The 20,447-nt window shown below is 34.4% G+C and overlaps 3 protein-coding genes across 5 annotated transcripts in view; all 3 read right to left on the bottom strand.

The window, feature by feature from the left end:
- Positions 1-221: 221 nt before the first annotated feature.
- Positions 222-3,702, bottom strand: LOC120078361 (zonadhesin-like). Of its 2 annotated transcripts, XM_039032623.1 has the most exons (5): positions 2,417-3,702; positions 2,195-2,341; positions 1,414-2,112; positions 985-1,332; positions 222-902 (listed from the first exon to the last, which is right to left on the bottom strand). In XM_039032623.1, exons 3-5 carry the CDS (start codon positions 1,624-1,626, stop codon positions 855-857), a joined length of 609 nt encoding a protein of 202 aa, XP_038888551.1. In that variant the 5' UTR covers positions 1,627-2,112; positions 2,195-2,341; positions 2,417-3,702; the 3' UTR covers positions 222-854. The 2 variants fall into 2 exon arrangements, with proteins under 2 accessions (XP_038888551.1, XP_038888550.1); XM_039032622.1 differs by lacking the exons at positions 222-902; positions 985-1,332; positions 1,414-2,112.
- Positions 3,703-4,224: 522 nt separating this feature from the next.
- Positions 4,225-7,115, bottom strand: LOC120078078 (protein MOS2). Of its 2 annotated transcripts, none has more exons than XM_039032285.1 (3): positions 5,535-7,115; positions 4,936-5,147; positions 4,225-4,576 (listed from the first exon to the last, which is right to left on the bottom strand). In XM_039032285.1, the coding sequence occupies exon 1, from the start codon at positions 7,023-7,025 to the stop codon at positions 5,592-5,594; it is 1,434 nt and encodes a 477-aa protein (XP_038888213.1). In that variant the 5' UTR covers positions 7,026-7,115; the 3' UTR covers positions 4,225-4,576; positions 4,936-5,147; positions 5,535-5,591. The 2 variants fall into 2 exon arrangements, with proteins under 2 accessions (XP_038888213.1, XP_038888214.1); XM_039032286.1 differs by having other exon boundaries at positions 4,990-5,147.
- A 4,267-nt stretch (positions 7,116-11,382) lies between these two features.
- The window catches only part of LOC120077830 (ATP-dependent DNA helicase Q-like 2), a 13,574-nt gene continuing 4,509 nt past the window's right edge, over positions 11,383-20,447 (bottom strand). Inside the window, 14 exon segments of the mRNA XM_039031892.1 lie at positions 11,383-11,836; positions 12,409-12,623; positions 13,030-13,108; positions 13,930-13,994; positions 15,237-15,344; positions 17,300-17,353; positions 17,519-17,531; positions 17,533-17,586; positions 17,927-17,992; positions 18,081-18,158; positions 18,223-18,275; positions 18,898-18,931; positions 19,672-19,708; positions 20,037-20,125. Coding sequence (XP_038887820.1) covers positions 11,645-11,836; positions 12,409-12,623; positions 13,030-13,108; positions 13,930-13,994; positions 15,237-15,344; positions 17,300-17,353; positions 17,519-17,531; positions 17,533-17,586; positions 17,927-17,992; positions 18,081-18,158; positions 18,223-18,275; positions 18,898-18,931; positions 19,672-19,708; positions 20,037-20,125 — 1,137 coding nt within the window. The 3' untranslated portion in view covers positions 11,383-11,644.

Below are 20,447 nucleotides of genomic sequence, written 5' to 3'. Positions count from 1 at the left end.
CTTATTGGCAATGAATCCCTTTTATAAGTGTAATTAATGAATCCTTTCAGATGTCTCGCTTATCTAAGTTTAATTTAACTTATTCGCTATTCATGAATGAATCTTCTGTATTCATGGTAGTTCTACACTAACAATTTAAATAACATATTAGTAAAAGCTAAATTACATCAATAATATACATAATATACATGTACATCAATAATATGAAGTGTTTGTCTACAATTGACATGCCAATTGCATCCTATAGTCAGTCATCTTATTTTGAATTATTACAGATGGGTCACTACCAATCATTAAATGTTATAAGAATTTTACAACAAAAATTCCACAATCTAATGACCTGTGCTGTGTATTCGTAGAGGTAGGTCAGGCTATCTTCTAATGAGACGTTTCGATGTCCGGCTTCGAACGTTTCAGGTCACAGTAGTGAAAAAGCAAAGGTAGGGTGTAAGTCAACGGTTCAAGGAAAGCCTCCAGCTTCTTCTTCGATGTCATGGAAGGCAGTGAATCAAATATGAACAACCGACCTCTATTTAGATCGAATGCTATCAACATCCAATGTTGATCAATGTTTGTGGCCGTGTATACGAAGTCCACATCTGACCACATGACATTAAATTTACCCATGACATAATCTGGTAACGTCTCATCCGCCCATGCTACGATAACATCCAAGGTCGACTTGTTCTTGATATGTTTGTAGACCCCATCTCGAGAATTTAGATGACTCTACACAACGAAAAGAACATTAAAACACATAATAGTCAACCAACGTATTCCTATTCAAAAGTGCAGTAAATGGTTACCGTTATTCCAATTGGCAGGATGGTGAAACGAGCCATACACATGTCTGGTCACCTATAGAATTTTTCTTTCATGAACTCAAAAATGATATTTAGGGTCTGCATCCAGAATAAGATATACGTTAGGAGAGGGTTTATAACTGTATGTACTTGATAAAAAGGACAAGGATCGTACACTTACGTTACACTCAACCCATGAACTTGGTTCAGTCAACTCCTGGAAAAAGATTTTGGATAATGGCTGAACTGCATTTTCTCGAACCTCGTTGTCCGTATTCTTATCGGTAATCCAGTTTACCATTTTCTTCAATATAGCTGCTGGAACCTCATGCTCCAAGGAGTATTGGATCGTCGCTTTAAACTGCATCGTAGGTACCCCAGGGAGAGGGTACTTAATATTTGGACGATCCAAAGGAAGTTGAACCTTAACTTCCTTCTCTTTTGTTATTTTCTTTTTTGGTTCTATGGGAGGTGTGTACTTATCAACGGCCTTCCTCTTACGTGTTGTTTTTCTACTCTCGACCATAACCTACAAAAATATAACAAAATGCTGAACATATTGAATAACAAATATGAAGAAAGAAATTTTCGAATCACATAATGATCATACTTGTGAATCGAGATGTAGGATATTAGAGGAGGTCATGATATCGAGTTGTACAGATGAAGGTGAAGGTGGGATCAATGACTTAGGTGGAGGTGCGGTAGGTGACTTAGGTGGAGGTGGGGTAGGTGACCTACGTACAGTCGGGATGGGGGACATAGTGGCATCATGTCCTGTCTGTGGAGTGGGAGACCTCGTTGGCATTGTGGAACCTTTCATTGACTGTTATAGAGACAAAATAGTTGACAATTGTGCTTTCATGTCTCTCACGTCCATCTTTAGGTTCGATACACGGGCATCCAAGCTTAATATTGAGCTGTTAATGCTCCGCAAGTAGGCATATACATCAGGATCAACATTGCCTCCTTCCCTGCAGCCCGAATCCTCCGGGATAGAACACTCCTCCTCAAACTCAGGACGTACGTCACTAACCACCTGCACACTATGAAACATATCTTCACTGGGAGTGTAAGTAGGCTGGTGGATGTTTTGATCCCCATCAAATTCTTCATCCCTCGCTCCATCTTCTGAATTACCCTCATGTTCACCTTCCCCACCTTCTGAACCACCATCACTATTTGGACTGCTAGAGCTCCCTGAACTCTCGGTGTCGGAGTGTGCTTGTCTTACGGCCCGTCTATCAATTGGGGCGTCCCGAAACTCCTTCTTAGCCTCAGACATGACAAGACCCTTTTTTACTTTTGTCTGCATTAAGGAACCCAGTAAGATGGTTAGTATACATTTAACTACCGAATAAACATACTGTGGCTACATAGATTACACTTACATTTTCATACTAAAAAATGTCTCTCTCAAGTGTTTTGAATGACACTGAGTGGGAGCATGACCACCGTAATATACGAGGAATGGCTACATTGCTCTTTCGAGTGGCAACATTTCCTGCTATTAACGAAAGGATCTTGTACGTCCACACCTAAGTCCAAACAACTCAAATTTATAACTATGTTAATGTTAAACCAAAGATAAAGTTAGGTTAAGAAACATCTACCTGGAATGCTTGGGGAAATCCACGGAGCGAGTACTTCACAACATAATTTTTATTTCCCCTCATCTTCTCCTTGTATAGACCAACCTTGTCTTTAAGTGCGATCTTCAGAGAGTCGGGTGTCCTCTGCCAAATAATTGTACCCCAATCAAGAGAGTTGTAGTAGTCTATGTCCTCAACATCATCAAATAGGGTACGATCCACAACATTCTTTTGCTTGTTTTTACTCATCATTGCAACCTCTGTGTAGTATACTAGGGTAATTTTCACTGCATCATCATCATTTTCAAATACCAATTCTTTGTATTCTTCTTCAAGCAAATGCAAGTGGAATGTGTCTGAGGCCAACCGACTACCAAAGTACTTGGTAAAAAGTTCGTGTGAGGACTCCTCACTCCGTCCAACTCGCGTAAGAGACCGCCACAAACCAGTGATCAACAAAAAGTCGTCCTTTGAAAATGTGACGACCTTTCCTCTGACAAAGAAACTGATTGAGTCCATTCCTGAGTTCTTCACTTCCCACAATAACATATGGTGGATTAGAGGGTTGTTGAATACAAGTTCAATGTCTAGAAATCGACCAAAAACTGTTCTCTTGAACATCTCTAACTGCCTTTCGGTGAGCTTCTGCTTTACAATCTTGTTGGCATTGGCAACATGGGCCAGACAAGTTACTTGCCCGGGAAACCTATCAACTTCACGAATTTTCAAAGATTTCAACATCTTAAATTACTCCTGCATTGTTCAATGAACATTCAATTTATCAGTTAATAGGTCCATACTAAAAAATCACTAACAAAATATACTGTAAAAGCCTCGCTAATCTCACTCTCGCTATCTCTCGCTCATCTCGCTCTAGCTCATCTCGCTCTAGCACATCTCGCTTTAGCTCGAATCGCTCTATCCCATCTCGCTCTCGCAAAACTCGTCCACTAACTTGTCATCTAACTATATCTTCTTCGTCCTCAACCAATGCGGAACACATCGAAACCCAAAATAAAAGACAGACGCGAAACCAGTTATGAACGTGACGACCGATCAAACGAGACCAACCTAAACAGACGCAATACAACATGGAAGACAAAAATTAAATTCACTAACCCAGTAGAGAACTTCGATTACGGCAGTGATGGTTTTGCAGAGCGAGATGAACGACACTTGCACGTACAACAATTTGTTTTCCCTAATTTTAAGCGAATGGGACGACTATTGAGTTTGAGCGCTATAGACTAGAGGGGCATTTTTATAATCTCATCCCATGATGATGTAAGCAGAGGATCAATTGACATTATTTTTTAAAAAATGATCATTTGACATTTTGAACCCTAAAATTGAGTCATCCGTACAATTTTTCCTAATTTTAAAGGGAAACCCATTGTTTATTCAAATAATTATGGCACAGATGAAAAAATGGGTCCTAGAAGTTGGTTCTAACTACTACCCATTATGAGTCCGTAAAAACGTAGATGATTAGAATTTTTCGGTGTCCTAGATATCTATAGATAGTTATTTTTGTTTTGTAAATTGCTGCATAAATTTGAGGTTTGTTTCCTAAGATTTCTATTCGAAAACACCTTAAATTTACAAGTGCCCTTACGATTATTTATTAATCTATAATTAATTTTTTAAACTTATATAACATACATGTTTTTATCCATTTGATTTTTTTAAAAAAATAGTTATTGCATATGTTATCTGTTTTTAAGCAAAATAATATATAATAATTTAAAATTTATTATTAAATAAACACTAATTTAAATTTAAAATTGAATATCTTGATAAAAAAAATAATAGCAACTACAAAAGAGATATAAGGTTGACAATAGTTATTTTAATTATGTAGTGTAAAACAAAGGAGTGGTATTATTTTTTTTTATATAAAAGAAAAAATTGAAAGTGCAAAAACGTAAAATGGAGATGTCTCAACATGAAAATTCAGATAATCCATGTTTCAGTAGGCCATTCGAGAAGCCAAGACATCTTGACAATCCAAATCCCCACTCTCTGAAAATCTAGGATGTCCGAAAATCTCTAGAGGTCACTACATCTCGATAATCCAGATGCCCGCAAAACATACAATGAGATGTACGGACTTATCGGACAGTGCCTAGTGGCCAACTTTTGACTTTGGAGAAGAGAGATGTCGTCGGTGTAGATTTGAATCTGGAAAAATAATAGTCAAAGAACAGACATTAAAAAGGTGTGGAATAGTCCATCATATACACGTATTCCATGGAAAACCATTCAAGCGTGTTATGTCACTTCCACATTGCTATTCCTTGATCAATTAATTCACATCAAACTACACACAGTTTTCATCAAATGAGTGTAGTACTATCCTATCACCCACATTTAACATCATGGCGACATCCAAAGACTATTAAAATATAGGCATGCAACAACAGCCCATTGGGTGGCATGAGCCATGTGTGTTGGGATTACCAATTAATTATCACCAACAAAACCAGATAATTCTTGGACGTGAGAAAAGCCAATTTGTAAACAGATGAAGTGAAAATTACCAAAGGATCAATATTCGGAAGCATTCTGCGGTTAAGAGGGAATAATAATCTCACCCACTCCATTTTGCAGGTGCAGGAGTTTTCTGCATACCCTTCATGCTCTGCGCATGCTAAAGACGACTTGTTATGAACATTAGCACATAGGCAGTTCATTTATGTTAAGGACTTGTTCAGATATCGTCACATGTAGCGGAATGGCTTTTATCGAAACTCTGAAAGATATATAAATATCATCGATCAGAAAGTAGGAACAATTTGCACAATCCTCAAATATCATATCTTTCAACAAGAACAAAATCCTAATCCTAACAGCTAATAGTGACAAATGGACTAAAAGAAGTTGGAGGATTTGAAGTTAATATATAATTTTGGTGCCTTAAATTGGACCATTTTATCTTTGGTCCCAAAATTTTTATCTTTATCTTTATCCTAATCCTCATCTCCCATCATTTGACATTACATGCAATACGTTCAATTTTCACATAAAAGTAAAACACCCGAGATTCCCAACAAACATAGAAAAATAAATACTACAGATAAAACAAAGTAGCAGATTTGACCAATTAGTGAGCTTGAAGTACTATCAGAACCAGAAGTACCTGGTAAAAACAGAGAAACCACAAAAACAGGTCCATCACCAGCTTGGGTACAAAGAATCAATATCCCAAGTAACTTGGGTCACCAATATATTCAGCAATCTGTTCTAAACGCACATTAAGTAATTCATGGCTATCTGCATCCCGTACTACCCCTGTCTCTTTGTCAAGATCCCTCTCAACTAAACTCCCATAAACTCCCTTGTGCTTACCATAAAGAACAAGAACAGGCCCCCCACGTCTGGGAAGTGCAGTCTCAAGAAGCTCTTGAGAGACCCCCTGGACAAGCTCTCTACTCCCATCAATGGATATATCACAAATACTGGGTCCAACTACATCTACTATCTCTCCCTTTTTCAGATAAAACTTTCCTCCCTTGAATTCTTTACTGATGATCCTAACGCGAATATGACTAGTGAGCCAAGACAATCTCTTGTTCCTCTTCTCTTTGTCCCTTGTACCATTTTCACGCTTTTCCTCTACTCGCTCAGCTTCTCTTCTCCGTTTATGGCCTGTGTTTTCATCCTTAACTTTCAATTCCTCCAGTTTCTTCAAGAACTTTTCCTCTTCTTTGGAACCCAATTCAACAACATCAGTTGCACGGACTTTCAGTTTGATATGTTCGTCTCTTTTAGAAAGTTTAAGGACAAGCCAATTGGAATCTAACTTCTCCATAATTTTACCTTTCAAACCCGCATCTCTTCCGCCAACAATCCTAACATGCTTCCCAATAGAAGCCAATCCATTACTTTCTCGATCTCTGTTTTCCTTCACGCTATCTCCATCCCTGTTTCTCTCGCGCTCTCTCCCTCTATCTTTCTCTTCCTCCTTTGAAATGCCAACAGGAACATCGCTGACAAACCCTAGCCCTTGTTTGTCAGTTCTTCTATTATACTCCTTAACTTTAACATCCTCTTTGGCATTCCTCCCAATTCCCCGACCCTGACGCCATCCATAACCTTCCATCAAAGCAGCAGCAAAGCTTTCAACAGGAACCTCCTCAAAATCCTCGAACCCTCTATCCTCAGGTAGCCTCTCCAGATCCGCTTTAAATTTCTCCAACATAATTACCTCCAAAGGAGCAGGCCGCGGCGGCTCCTCCGCCGATTTGGACTCATCAGTAATCTTCATACCGTCAACGGACTGCCTGACATTAAGACCATACGACATCTTCGAATCTTCAGCCGGATCTAATCCAGAGGCGGACTCGAACTTGAGATCAGATTCAACCGATTGATCAAGCGGAACTTCGAGATTCTTCATTCTCTTCAGCGGCCTCCATTCGTTCTCGAGGGAAGGAATAACCAATTTTCTGGACTTACCACTGGTTTCGGACAAGGGTTTCGAAGCGTCAAACTCGTTAACATACTCTTTGGAATCGCCAAAACCGCCATGATCAAGGGTTTTATCATCGAATTCCTTTGAAGGTCTGATGAGATTTGGCTTGGAAGAAGAAGAAGAGGATTTGGAAGAAAGAGAGAAGGATAGCTTCATGGTTGAAACTTGAAACCCTAGAGCTTCGAACTGACCTTCGATTTTTGGAAATGGAGTTTCGATTCCGTTTCACTGTATTGTGTAAAACCAATATGGAAAGACCAAGAATCCGGTTTTTTATTCACCCCAAAGAGAAAACCGAATCGACGGTTTGGTTTTTTTACCACCCGGTTTACTTATCATGGAAAGCATTAATAAATAAATACTATAAATTAAGGAATATGAAAATTATCAAAGAAAAACTCATATTTATGCAATTGCACAATAATAAGCTGAAAATTAATTGAGAAAATAGCAAAAATAAAATTAGAATTTTTTAACACAGTTGTGGAGAAGGATTAAACTGCATGATATTGGATTTAAGAGCGAGATTTCACTTTAAAACTAATCAACAATGATAGAAGGAATTTGTATATTTTAGAGGGTGTTTGTGTCAACTTGAAGTTAGTGAAATGGGTTATTATACCCTCTATCATGTTTAGAGCTCCAAATATAATAGTGTTGTTTACAACTATTTATAACATATAATTAAGTACAATAAATATTATTTAATCTCTTCTTGCTATAATATTTACTATATTTCACGCATGCTCTCTTTTCTTCTTTGTTACAATATCTACTATTTTCCATCTAAAATAATGTATACCCCAATCATAGACAATTATAATTCATGGACTATTATTACTCAGTGATTATAATAATAAATTCAATGCCTCAGATTGTGAGATTTCTCCATTTCTCACATAAACATGCCAATTAAAAAAATCAAGTTTATTTCACAGATGTAATCATCTTCAATTAATATGTCCTATGAAGTATGAGATTTTTTAAAAAACATTTTGAGATTGGACTTCTTTCGATGGGACTTTTTTCTTGAGAAATGAATAGGAGAAAGGAGAAAAAAATGTATCATTAATCGTTATTTTTTTTCAATCAATGTATAATTTAATTTGTTGGGCCGATATCAATTTATATCCATGAGCTTTGAAGGTTGTATCAATTTAAACCATAAACTAATAATTATATCAATTTAAATCCTAAACATTGGGGTTGTATAAATTTAAACCCCAAACTGATAACTATATTAATTTAAGCCTCGAACTTCCATAAGTATATCCAAATAAACATAATAAATTATTTAAATTTATTATTTGAAAGTTTAGAGTTTAAAATCGATTCAATTATTAGTTTAAAGTTTAAATTAATATACTTCTCAAAGTTTAGGACTTAAATTGATAAAATTATTATTTTAGAGTTAAATTTATGACTAAAAATTTAAGAGTATTGTTGGATCAGCAACCCTAGAGGGATGAATAGGGTTTAATTAAACTTTTTTTTCTAAATTAACCCAAATAAACTAATTAATATACTTTTTATAAATAATAAGAAAAATTCAATTTATACAACAAATAAGATGACAAAAAATGTGATAATTTAATTCTATCAAATTTTAGCAAATAAATAAGAACAAACTAAAACATATAATAAATTGCTTAAATTAATTGCAAAAATAAAAAGGAAAGAGTTAGAGAAGATGACACCGTAATTTTTATAGTGGTTCGGTCAAACTCAACCTACTCCACTCCCCAAGCGCCTCTTGCAAATTTGAATAAAATCTTTCCGACTCTCTCCATGGATTAGAGCCCAACCGTTACACCACCACTCCTTTTACGGGTTCAAGAGCAAACCCGATCCTTTCCACGGTTTAGGATCAAACCGTTACAAATGTTGAAATTTTTTAAGAACACAATACAAATGTTGAAATTTTTTAAAAACACAATATAACTCTCACTAGAGTGGATTTACAAGTTTAAGCACTCAACAAGTTTATCCTCACAATAAAATAACACTCTCTTAAGAATAAGATGAAAAGAAAGATTGGGAACTTAGAGAGAGCAACAATGGAACTTTTGAGTTTTGGAGGATTATGAAATATAAAATTTGGAGAGGAAAATGGTTTATATAGAGGGAAAATTTTTTTAGAAACCACAATTAATTTGGACCATTGGATTTTGGAAAAGAAAAATCAATGATGAAGATTTTAAACTAAACTAGTCGTTAGATACAAACAAAATATAATATTAAATTCTTTTTCTTTTGAAATTCATTTTCTTTTTAAAATTAATCCAAAAAATTTTTAAAAAAATATACCATGTGTCAAAAACTAGCCGTTAGACACAAACATAAAATAATATTAAATTTATTAATTTCTTTTTAATTTCAATTTTTTTTATTTTAAATCAATCTAAAAATAAAAAATCCATCATATGTTAATCTCTTAATAATCCACCATTCAACCAATATGCTGCCACATGTCTACATACAAATGGTCTGGTTATGCCACGTCATCCACCACGGTATTTTCTCTATAGACTTGTTTCGGTCATATCATTTTCGTTTTAGCTTCGATTTGAGTGATTCAAGAAGTGTTAGAATCGTTGTTCCGAGCTCTACGCTATGAACATATTAAAACACTAAGATTTTCAATAAAAAATTGAGTTTGTTATCATCAAAACATTAATTAATTAATTAAAATTAATTATTTTGAGATTATGGGCCAAAAAACCAAGAAGTATAAATTAATATTTGTCCTAAGTTTTATTACTTTAATTTACATTTACTACAAATGTCGTTAAGTAATTGTCCAGTATAAATAAATTATATATTTCTTTAACTATATCTAATAATTAAAATTGTTCTTTTAGGAGAAGTTAAAAACTAGGCTTGAGATATTTGATGGTTTTAACATTATTATTTTGTAAATTACATTTAAAAATATAGAATGGAATTTATATGTCGATGTAAATTGTTTAGTATAAGTTTAGATTGATTAAAATCGGTAAAAATAAAAGAAAAAATAGTTGAGAAATTCATTGTTGGAACTTTTATTTTTAAATATGATCGAATTTGCACTATTGTTAAAAAGGGAAAAAAAAAACACTTTTATTTGTATAAAGAGCATATTGTATAAATTTGATTTTATTGCTCCAAGTTTTTAAACGAAGAAAAAATGAAAAATTATTTTAAATGAAAAAACTATTAAAAATATTTATATAATAACAAAATATTACAATCTATTTGTAATAGACTATGATATTTTGCTATAATTTATAAATATTTTAATTCATTTTTCTATATTTGAAAACAACCTAGGAAAAAGAAAGCTTCCACAGCCATTTTCTAGTTCATTTTTAAACGTATTATTTAATTTCACGAAACCTCCAAAATAAACACCTACATTTAATTCTCAAAACATGAGTGTATCCAACCGACATTCAACTTCCAAACATGAATTTTCCTATCTATCTAAACACATATTTATCTCAAATATTTAGGCTATATTTAGTTTTTAGTTTCTGAAAATTAAACTTATAAAACACCCCTCTTCCACCACTAAACCTGATTTGGTAACCAATTTGTTTTTTGTTTTTATTTTTGAAAATTAAGTCTATCGACATTACTTCTACCTTCAAATTTCTTCTTTTGTTATATACTTTTCACTAATGGTTTAAAAAAACCAAGCTAAATTTTGAGGATTAAAAATGGTACATTTCAAAAAGTTGTTTTTTTCTTGAAATTTGGCTAAGAATTCAATCATTGTACTTAGAATGATGCAAATCATTATAAGAAATATGGATAAAATAGACTTAATTTTAAAAAACAAAAGACCAAATAAAATTTAAATTTCTTGTTTTGTTATTCTACTTTTTATTAATATTTTAAAAAACTAAGTCAAATTCTGAGAACTAAAAATAGTAGATTTTAAGAACTTTTTTCTTCTAAATTTTGGTTAAGAATTCAACTCTTGTATTTAATACAGGTGCAAATCATTATAAGAAATTAAAAGAGAATAAGCTTACCTTTCAATCGGTATCTTAATATCCATGCTCATGAAACAATATTTGTAAATACGATTAGATTTCAAATTCCAATATGCAATCCTTCATTCTCAAAACTTATTTTTATGCATCTAAAGCCATGCCTCCGGAATACATGCGCATTCAAATCCCTATAATCTTATCATAAATCCATTTCCAAACTTCTCATGCTCAACCTTGGAGAACCAAGAATTCTCGAGGAAAAATAATCGAATGCATCAAAATCTTAAATTAAACCCATAAAACAGATACCAAACATATGGAGAATTGGCCAAAGTGAATATAGCATCATAAAATGTGCTACCAACCTCGAGATCAGGATGTGAGTCAAAAAATGTTTTAATGCTAAACTCAGCATAGCTCAACGGTAATTGAACTAGTCTTCTTCCCTAGAGGTTGAAGGTTTGATCCTTTATCCCCGCAATTGTTGTACTAAAAAAGAAACATGTGCACACATGGAGAATTGAAGTTCTGCTCTATTAGTAATGAAGAATTCACTTCTCATTGCATCTAAGTTAGGATCACCATTTAAATTAAGTATGGCACATGGCAGGACAGGGAGCAACCAAAAAAAGCAAGTGAATTTCTCTCAGAATTCAGAGCCGACCATATGCCTTTAATTAGAGCAGTTCTTAAATAGAAAATAGAAAAAGAGAGATAAGGAAGAAAGGTACAAACCAGTGGATTAACTGTTATATTGGATCTTGAAGATACAATCCTGACAGGTCTCAGTTGAACTCATCAGGCTTTCTCGTCGCTGCTCTCAATAACAATGGGAGAGTTGATGGTTTTTGGTCTTTTTGGAGTCCTCTTTTCATCTTCTTGCTCTTCTTGTGAAGCATTTTGGTTTTGACCAACAGACCACTTTTCTATTTCCTCAAGAATTCTATTTCCATACTTCTCTGCCTTCACCTTTCCAATCAGCGTTTCCAACTGCAAATTTAAAATGTTTAACATTTTCAGAATTTTAGATTGGCTTGTTTTTTAACAAGAAACGAAAGAAACTGGCTGAATTTTGAAGACCTTAAACTCAAAAAAGCACTTGCTACCACTTTTCATGCAACTGTTTGATAACCATTTTATTTTAGATTTTCTGTTTTTGAACATTAAACTTATAAACACCACTTATCTGGTAGTTTTCTTTTATTACCTGCTTTTCGAAAATATTTCAATAATCCAGCCAAATTTTGAGAACTAAAAAAGTAGTTTTCAAAAACTTGATTATGTTTTTAAATTTGGTTTAGAATTTAAATGTGTTTTTAAGACGAAAAGTTTATCAAAAAATTACAAGAAAAGAAGCATAGTTTTCAAAAACATGAAACTAAAAACAAAATAATTATCAAATGGGGACTAAATTGATCTCGGTCGGGACTAAATTGATCTCGGCCAATGTTGCAATCCTTAAGTTCATATGCTTATAATATAAATTGAACAGGACTCTCCTAACCAACCAGCAGCCACCCTTTTCAAAATCAGCACTTATAATTGATATTAAGATGACTTGCCTGATCCAAGGAAGTGGGTTTTTGGGCACTTAAGACACTGATTTGCTGGGTCGAGAGCACCGAATGAGGGAATATGCCTCCATCAACAGATGCAAGTTCCTTGCGTAGTTCATCAAGCTTATACTCCAAACCTGATGAAGCAACACCTTTTCTTCTAGATTTAACACCAGTTACCTTTTGTTTGCCGGAAATCTCAAGTTTCACAACCTTCTTCCCTGTGCGAAGAACAATGTCAACAAAGTCAGCTATTATATTCCTTGTAATCCTCTTCCAGCTTCACACGTTTTCAAGAAAAGTATATTAATTATAGTTTGATAACCAAATTGTGTTACTTATTCTCTGAAATTCAAAATTATAATAATTGGAACCGTCCAAGTTCATTTTTTTTTATCAGGTCATTGGTCTAGACAGAAGCCGTACTTTTGAGGATAGATGTAATAACTGAAAAGTTGTTTAGAAATTAGGATACATTGTAGCTTCCTTAATTTTTGTATATTGAAACTTCAAAGAACGCAGAAATCATTGCTACTTCTGGCTTTAGATCCATAACAAGGGGAAACAATCCTTTAAGTTTTCAGTGTTTTCAAATGGCCATCATTTGTTGGAAAAAAGAATCCTAACCTTGCAAAACTTGCCGGGCCAATGGCCCAACTGTAACGTACGCATTTGTAGCATAAGCTGTATGCTGAAATTCTTCTTTCTGAAGCAACAGAAAGTTGTTTCAACGTCACAAACGGATAAGAAGAGAGAGAATATAGCAGCATAGATGATCCAATCAACAAACAGGAAAAATTAACATGTCATAGTAAATAGACTGATAGAAGAAATTTTTCGATCAAAAGAATAGAAGAGAATTTTTACTTCTTATGATGTCATAGAGGTCTTGATTGAATGTTGACCAAGCATTTGGTATTAATCTTGTTCTTAGAACGTTTCATTCCGTGAGTTACGTGACATAATTTCATACTTCATTTTAGCTTTGGAGGGGACCCAAGGAACATTTTAGAGCACAAGTAGTTTGTATAGTTATATGATAAAATGAATTCAGAAGGAAGGCCTCCAATCCCAATAAAACATTTTAAAAGGAAACGACTCTTTTTATCGAACAAAATGAAAAGAGACTAATACTCAAAGATACAAAAAAACCTTCAAGAGAACAGAGAAACAAAGTAAAACAAAGGTAAACAATACTATCGAGATAGAAAGAAAAGAAAATGCCAAAAAGGCAAAACTCTTAAAAACATAACAAACTGACCTGATGAGTAACCTAGTGCTATAGATCACAAAAACTTTAAATCCATTACGACAAAAGACCAGCGAGCAACCAAGAAAAATAATCCTTGAAGACCAAAAGTGTGAGCTTCAATCCTTATATGTCTCAATCAGGAAATGGCAGGAGAAAAATCTTTTATTTGAGCGAACCTCAAGGATGCAATAAAATGCTAAATTCCTCCATGGTTCCACCTTCCCCTAGGCCTTCAATGTATTAATGCAAGTTACATAAAGTGGAAGAATCCTTACCAAAACACGATCTAATAAAAGTTGTATGATAAGTTGCTCTATTTCCTCTTTCCTTAGGTCAGAAACTGAAATTATAAACACGCGTTAAGACTTTATTAATGAAGTTCTTCAAACTGTATTGCCAAGCAATACATAATTTCCATCAAACAAGAAGAAAGAACTTGAAATATAAAAGGATGGCAGTACACTCAAATGCAAGTGATAAAAAGGGAGAGAGAGGGAGAAGCTCCAGTAGTTTAAGATGCTAAAACTACTGAATAATCAAAGGTTTAAAAAAAAAAAAAGCTAGTTAAGGAGTATTTTAAAGTGATGTTTTCCAACTACTTGCTGCAATTTACTTATTTGATACTTGAATCTTCATAATGTAAGGTAGTTAGATCTTCCCTTCAATTAATGTCTAGTTTAAATTAAAAGGTTAGGTTATTATCTTCTAAGATCTGCTGCCGTTGGTTGTTACTCAAGGATAGGTTTTATTTCGCCCAAAATCACTACAGTATACAAGTGCAAAGAAACCGGATATACTTGCAAGTATGGCAACTGAAGCTCATAGGGTTGTTTGAAGCGTTGAGTTGAGATATGAAGTCTGGACTTAATATGTTGGAGTTAGGAAGTCTGTGTTTGGGGTACCAAATTGTAAGAGGGAGTTCTTCGATAAATGTGCAAAATAAAGAGAGGAAGATGAAATTTCTCGATAAATGTGCAAACTTCAATAATGAAACACCATTGAAGTTAAGTTATTTAACACCAACTTATGAAGTTGGTGAATCAAACACCCCCTTTAGTTCTTGTTTTAATGCTCGACCCTATCATGGACAAATGTTTGATTTCTATAGTTGGTAAGGCAGAGGTGAAAGAAAGTGTGTTATCTCTTCCTCCCCCAAAACGTGTTGAACACTTGTAATAACATCAATTAAAGAGCTTTCTTGTAATCGCCTATGACCTTGAATTTCGGAGGACATCTTAGCTCGCATCTGCCTCATATCTCATTCTCTTTTAATGATATACTCTTTGTTTCTAAATAAATATGCATATATATATATAACATCCAACATACAATACCCAATAGCTAATCGATAAGATTCATTTTCCTACATATAGGTACTTATGTCTCCCTCTCTATGTGAGGTAATGATGCTAATTAGATGTACCACAAGCATGCGAAAATTCAAAAACAGCCACATTTGGGTAGTAAAACTATATAAAACCATGTGAGGATAGCAATACATGCAGGTCTTTTGTGCAATAAATTGAATACTCATCCTATTTAACTTGGGACAGTGAATAATATCATAAATCAGCAAACCAACCTAGTTCGTTGTGTTTTGCTTTCAATTTGTCAACTAATTGCAACATTGTCATCTTCTGATTGCTCTTCTGTACATCTTGTAACATCGAAATAATAACTCTAGCATGACCTATTCAAAATACAAAGTATAGAACATTAAAAAAAAAACCTCCTTAGAAAAGAAAGGAAAGAAAATTACAAAACAGGGTGCGGTGCCACAGAGAGAGAGAAGAACGCAAGGCGCTTTCAAACTGTCACTATCGCAATCTTCTGTCGTTTGGCTACAAAAATTGGGAAGTTTCAGTGACAGTCTGCTTTGCATTTTACTGTTTGATCAAATTCATAGTTGTCATTGTCAGGACATGAAGGACTTTCAAAACAATTTTTAGGACATCCCTTTCAATCAAAACTAGTTTTCATATGGAAGGTACTTATTGTCAATTGTCATGTGCATAAAAACGTTTGCTATTTGAACCCTCCATAATTCAGTAATTCTAAGCCTGACAATAATAGATGCAACTATCTGCTCTTATTGAGGTTATCCCCAACTGGACAAGAGTCTCCCTCCCTCCCTCCCTCCCTCCCTCCCTAATCATTTACAAATGTTGTGCGGACTGATTCTACAGTATCAAATGTAATGAACTTATATAAGGTCTGGTGGTTTTTAGATGTTAGTAATTCTAATCATTGTGTCTAAACTTTCAATTGTAAAAAATAAGATCTATAAAGCACCAACACTTCTAAACTAGCGAAGTGTCGATATCGGATATCGACATGTCCGACACACCAGGACACGCCAAGAACACTCCATATGCAAAAAATTAAATTAAATTAAATTAATGAAACAATAGTCACTATCGGCAACCCATTTAAGGGGCATTGTAAGCCGATTAAAATTAACTATTTAGCCCAACTTTTTCAAAATTCTAGAGTTTTTACACACTTTCTCCATACGAACACACTTCACCCTCGAAAACCTAACCCATAGCCTTGAAAAAAAAAAAAACCACTATGATACCCGATGCTTCTTTCTAACTTCATTGACAGTGGTAACTTCAACTGACAACTTATGTGACTTCTCTTACTATTTTTTTCTTTTCTTACTTTTCGTTAAATATATGTGTGCACATTTCACAATATGTCAAATTATGCACACATATATTTGTTTTTTAAAAAAATAATAATAATAAATAATGTGTCCCCAACATGTTGTACTTTTCTGTAAATTGACTTTTCACCGTGTCGGCATCGTGTCACATGTCAGTATCCGTGCTTCTTAGAATAAGATTAAACCCTTGAACTTGCATAATTGTAAAGATTGGCCTCTCAAACTTTTAATTATAAAAATTAAACCTATTTCTGTTCTGTCAGCCCCCTCTCTCCTTCCACTAGGAATCTGCCGTGGCCACACTCAGTCAAGCACCGACTGTGGTGTTTGTTTTCGTATGGAGGCAGCCGACATGTCATGAGTTGGTCCTCTGCAAATAGTAGAGCCTCGGAGGTAGAAAACGACAAAACGACGGTACCTAGCAGCTCAGAGGTAGATTGTCTTTACTTTCAATTTGGGTATTTAAATGGAAATCCCTTCACCTCCATCTTCTGAAGGTCCCAAGCAGAAGGAGAAATGGAAAGACGAAGCTGCTACCAGAAAACAATGAACAATTTAATAGAAAGGGCTCAACCTTTACAATTATGTAAGTTTAGGGGTTTAATTTTTACAATAAAATATCTAAGAGCTTGTACAATTTTGGTTGTATTTGTTGATCGCATCTTTTCTTTTATTTCTCTCTCCTTGTGAAAGTTTGTATCTCTTAAACATTTAATCCTTTTCATTACATCAATGAGATTGTTTTTTGTTTCAAAATAAAAAGATTGGGAGTCCAATTTTTACAATTATACAAGTTTGAGGGTTGACTTTTATAGTTGAAAGTTTAGGGGTGCAATGCAATCGTAACACCCTTAGGGTGGTTTGTGCAATTTCCTCTGTTAGAGAGAAGAAATCTGCAAGGGACATACAAGTGGTAAAGAATGCCCTCTTTCACTTGAAATAAATACGCATCAGAAACAAAAGTTGAAGGAACATACTACAGACATCCACTTCCTTAACCTCGCTGGCAACTGCACACAAATCGCACATCCCTGAAAATTTTAAACTATGATTATTTTTCCAGAAAGAAAAGGCAAAAAGTGTTTACAGACCATGGCAACTGCACACAAATCGCACATCCCCCAATTTTTTTTAAATTTTTTTTTTTTTTTTGGGGGGGGGGGGGGGGAAGGAGGGGGAGGGGAGGGAATGGGTACCATTGCAGTCCCTTTAATGGCTCAGCAAAATGACGGAAAAAGGCACTGCGGCGACATTGTCTTCTGGACTGCAATAATTGAAAATATACAAATAAATAAAAACATATTGAAATGAAGATGAAGATGTTTAATATCATCTCAACTGTCAACTAACATGAAGTACAAAAATGAAATGAAGATGTTTAATGCTAAATTTTCCTTCTCATCCAAAGTAGGTCGAATTCTCCAAAATTATCTTGTCTATTTCTAAAGAAATAGATTTAAAAAGAAGAAAAGGGAAGGGAAAAGGTAAAACATTTTTTTAATTGAACTAACACCTTTGCAATTCTATCATCTTTTTATTAATTAAAAAATACAATTTTAAAAAAGGTAATCAAACACTTCTTGATTTAATTGTAAAGATAATACCTGACAATATTGAACAATACCATAGAGATTCTCCAATCCGGAATTTTCATAAAATACCATTGAACTCTGTAAAGGATGACAGCGTATATTAATTAATCTAAAGGAACATGAATTATACACATAAGCTCATCCCAATGCCTGAAAAAGTACGTACTTGTCTTGGGACATCACCAGGCCTATAGTAAAGTAGGCATTCAGATGGAAGCCCATCACGTCCAGCTCGTCCACTTTCCTGCAACACAAGAAGTTACAAAGGGAGAGCATTGAATACGATGCATGTTTAGTAAGAGAAGGACCTGATAGTATGTTTCCATTGATTTGCTCAGACTGTGATGGATGACAAACCTGACTACAAACAGTAACAGAGAATTAGGTTTCAAAATATGTATCGAATGTTCAGATATTATGTGTCAGATAAAATTTAACCCCCCCGGGAAAAAAAAACTACTGCATTTTGAAAGTTAAAATTAAAACACACACATTAACCTTCCTATTCTATCATCTTCTCTCTTCCATTCACCTCTATGTTTGCTTGCCCCATCTTTCGTTCACCTTTTTCAAAAAATAAGGAGCATTGAATAGTGTTCATCCCTTCTGTCCCGACGTTTTCAAGACATGCAACATGAAATATAATCCAAGTGCAAAATGGATACACTATTTCCTACAAATTTTAACAACTAGCTTCCAAAAATGACCAAACAAGTATTATCACTTGGGGGCTATCCAAAACTAATGGAAATCAACAAAAGGGCAAGAACAACCTAAAGGCCAGGGGTTGAGAGAACCCCCTCCCCCCAGCTAAAACAAAAGAGCCCGTCAACCATTAATAACTATTAAAAATAAAGTGTGGGCCATAATTCAACACAAAATTCACAAGCTAGTATTATTAGCGAAAATTTGTTGGCTGAAAGAGAAAAACAGGAAGAAGTCACGCAACATTGTCAAAAACATAAATAAGCAAAGAAACTAACCATCTGGTTTGTTGATTCCCATACCAAAGGCCACCTGAAATGCCAAAGCACTTCAAGCTATCAGATCAGTTAACAAATGCAATGCCTTTACATATAAAGATGCTAGAAAATGAGAGGTTGCTGCAAGATTGAATGCTCAATCTTTATAATAGGACGATCTCAATAGGTCACTTACACTGGGTTCCAGAATTTTCCTCTATTAAATGTCATGCCCAGTAGCCGTTCCTTAGCATTGGCAATGGGATATGGAACATTTGGTATGCAATAATAATGGGGGAGAACGGATTTAAAAAACCTATGTTACTGTTGGGCGTGCATTGGCATCCTAAACCCACTAGAAATAGTTACTACAAATCAATTACTCGTATTAAATTATTAATTTTCTTAACTGTAACTGATGATTATCCACTTTTCCTCAAAAAAAAAAATTATTAATACATTTAATTTAACTTTATACAATTTATCAAATGATCATATATAGATAGATAGATATAGATATACATAACAATAATTTAGATAATACATGCAAAATTCTAACTCACATTTTAGAAAAACCATTCTCAATACCAAACATAGTCAGCTTACTTTCCACTATTCTATGTACAAGCTTCCTATTTTCCATTATATTAATGCTTGACAAACGCCCAAACCAGATTCACAAAAGCAGCAGAGATTATGCCGCACCCACAAATGATATTGGCCACAAAAAGAAAAGGAAAAACACACAGACACACACACAGAAAAGAGACCGGGAAAAAATCAAATTATGCATACCGTGCCAACAATAACCTGCAACCTAGAATTGCTCCACCTGTGGTAGGAAACATTCATGAGATATTGAAGAAATAAATGGAATCAAGAATCAAGCAGAAATTTAAATAAAGATGTCCAAGCGGAGTAGCTTTACTTCTTAAATTTAAAATGTGATATTGGCCATCTAAATCCATATCGCAAAGAGCAGTGAGGTTCATGCTCTTTAGAAAGTGATTATTGGCCATGCTTACATCTTGGTTTATACTTCTATATTATTAATAAAAATAACCTGTCTTCACAAGTGCCAAGCCAATCTGCTTTCTCCCAGATTACCACAAACAAAATACAGTTTCATAAATATTGACTGACAAGCAGAACGACTTTACCGCATATGAACTTTCTCACGTGCAACAGAATCCATGTCAGCGTGATAATGGTCAGCAGAAATACCCCTCACACGTAACTCCTTTGCAACCTATAATTCTTGAAGAAATAAGAAAAACACAAGCTTCTGCTGTCATGTACAAACAAGATCCCGCGTTATAATTAGATGAGCCAGACAATGCACAAAGCACAACCACAGTGAAATCACAAACCCTCGGGAAAAGTAGTAGCACTTGTATGACAAAACAATTTGCAAATCTGTCTTTAAACTATTTCTTATAGGAAATTAAAATGTTCATCGACTATGTGATACGGACAAAAGATTGTGTACCACATTAATTGCAGAAGTTCTGCAGAAATCTAAGAAAGCAAGAATTTTTCTCAATCACTACCAAATAGTTTCATTTATTATA

The sequence above is a fragment of the Benincasa hispida genome, chromosome 5, assembly GCF_009727055.1.
Source record: "Benincasa hispida cultivar B227 chromosome 5, ASM972705v1, whole genome shotgun sequence".
Lineage (NCBI taxonomy): Eukaryota > Viridiplantae > Streptophyta > Magnoliopsida > Cucurbitales > Cucurbitaceae > Benincasa > Benincasa hispida.
Note: the sequence above shows the minus strand (reverse complement) of the source record. Positions and strands in the feature narration are given on the sequence as shown.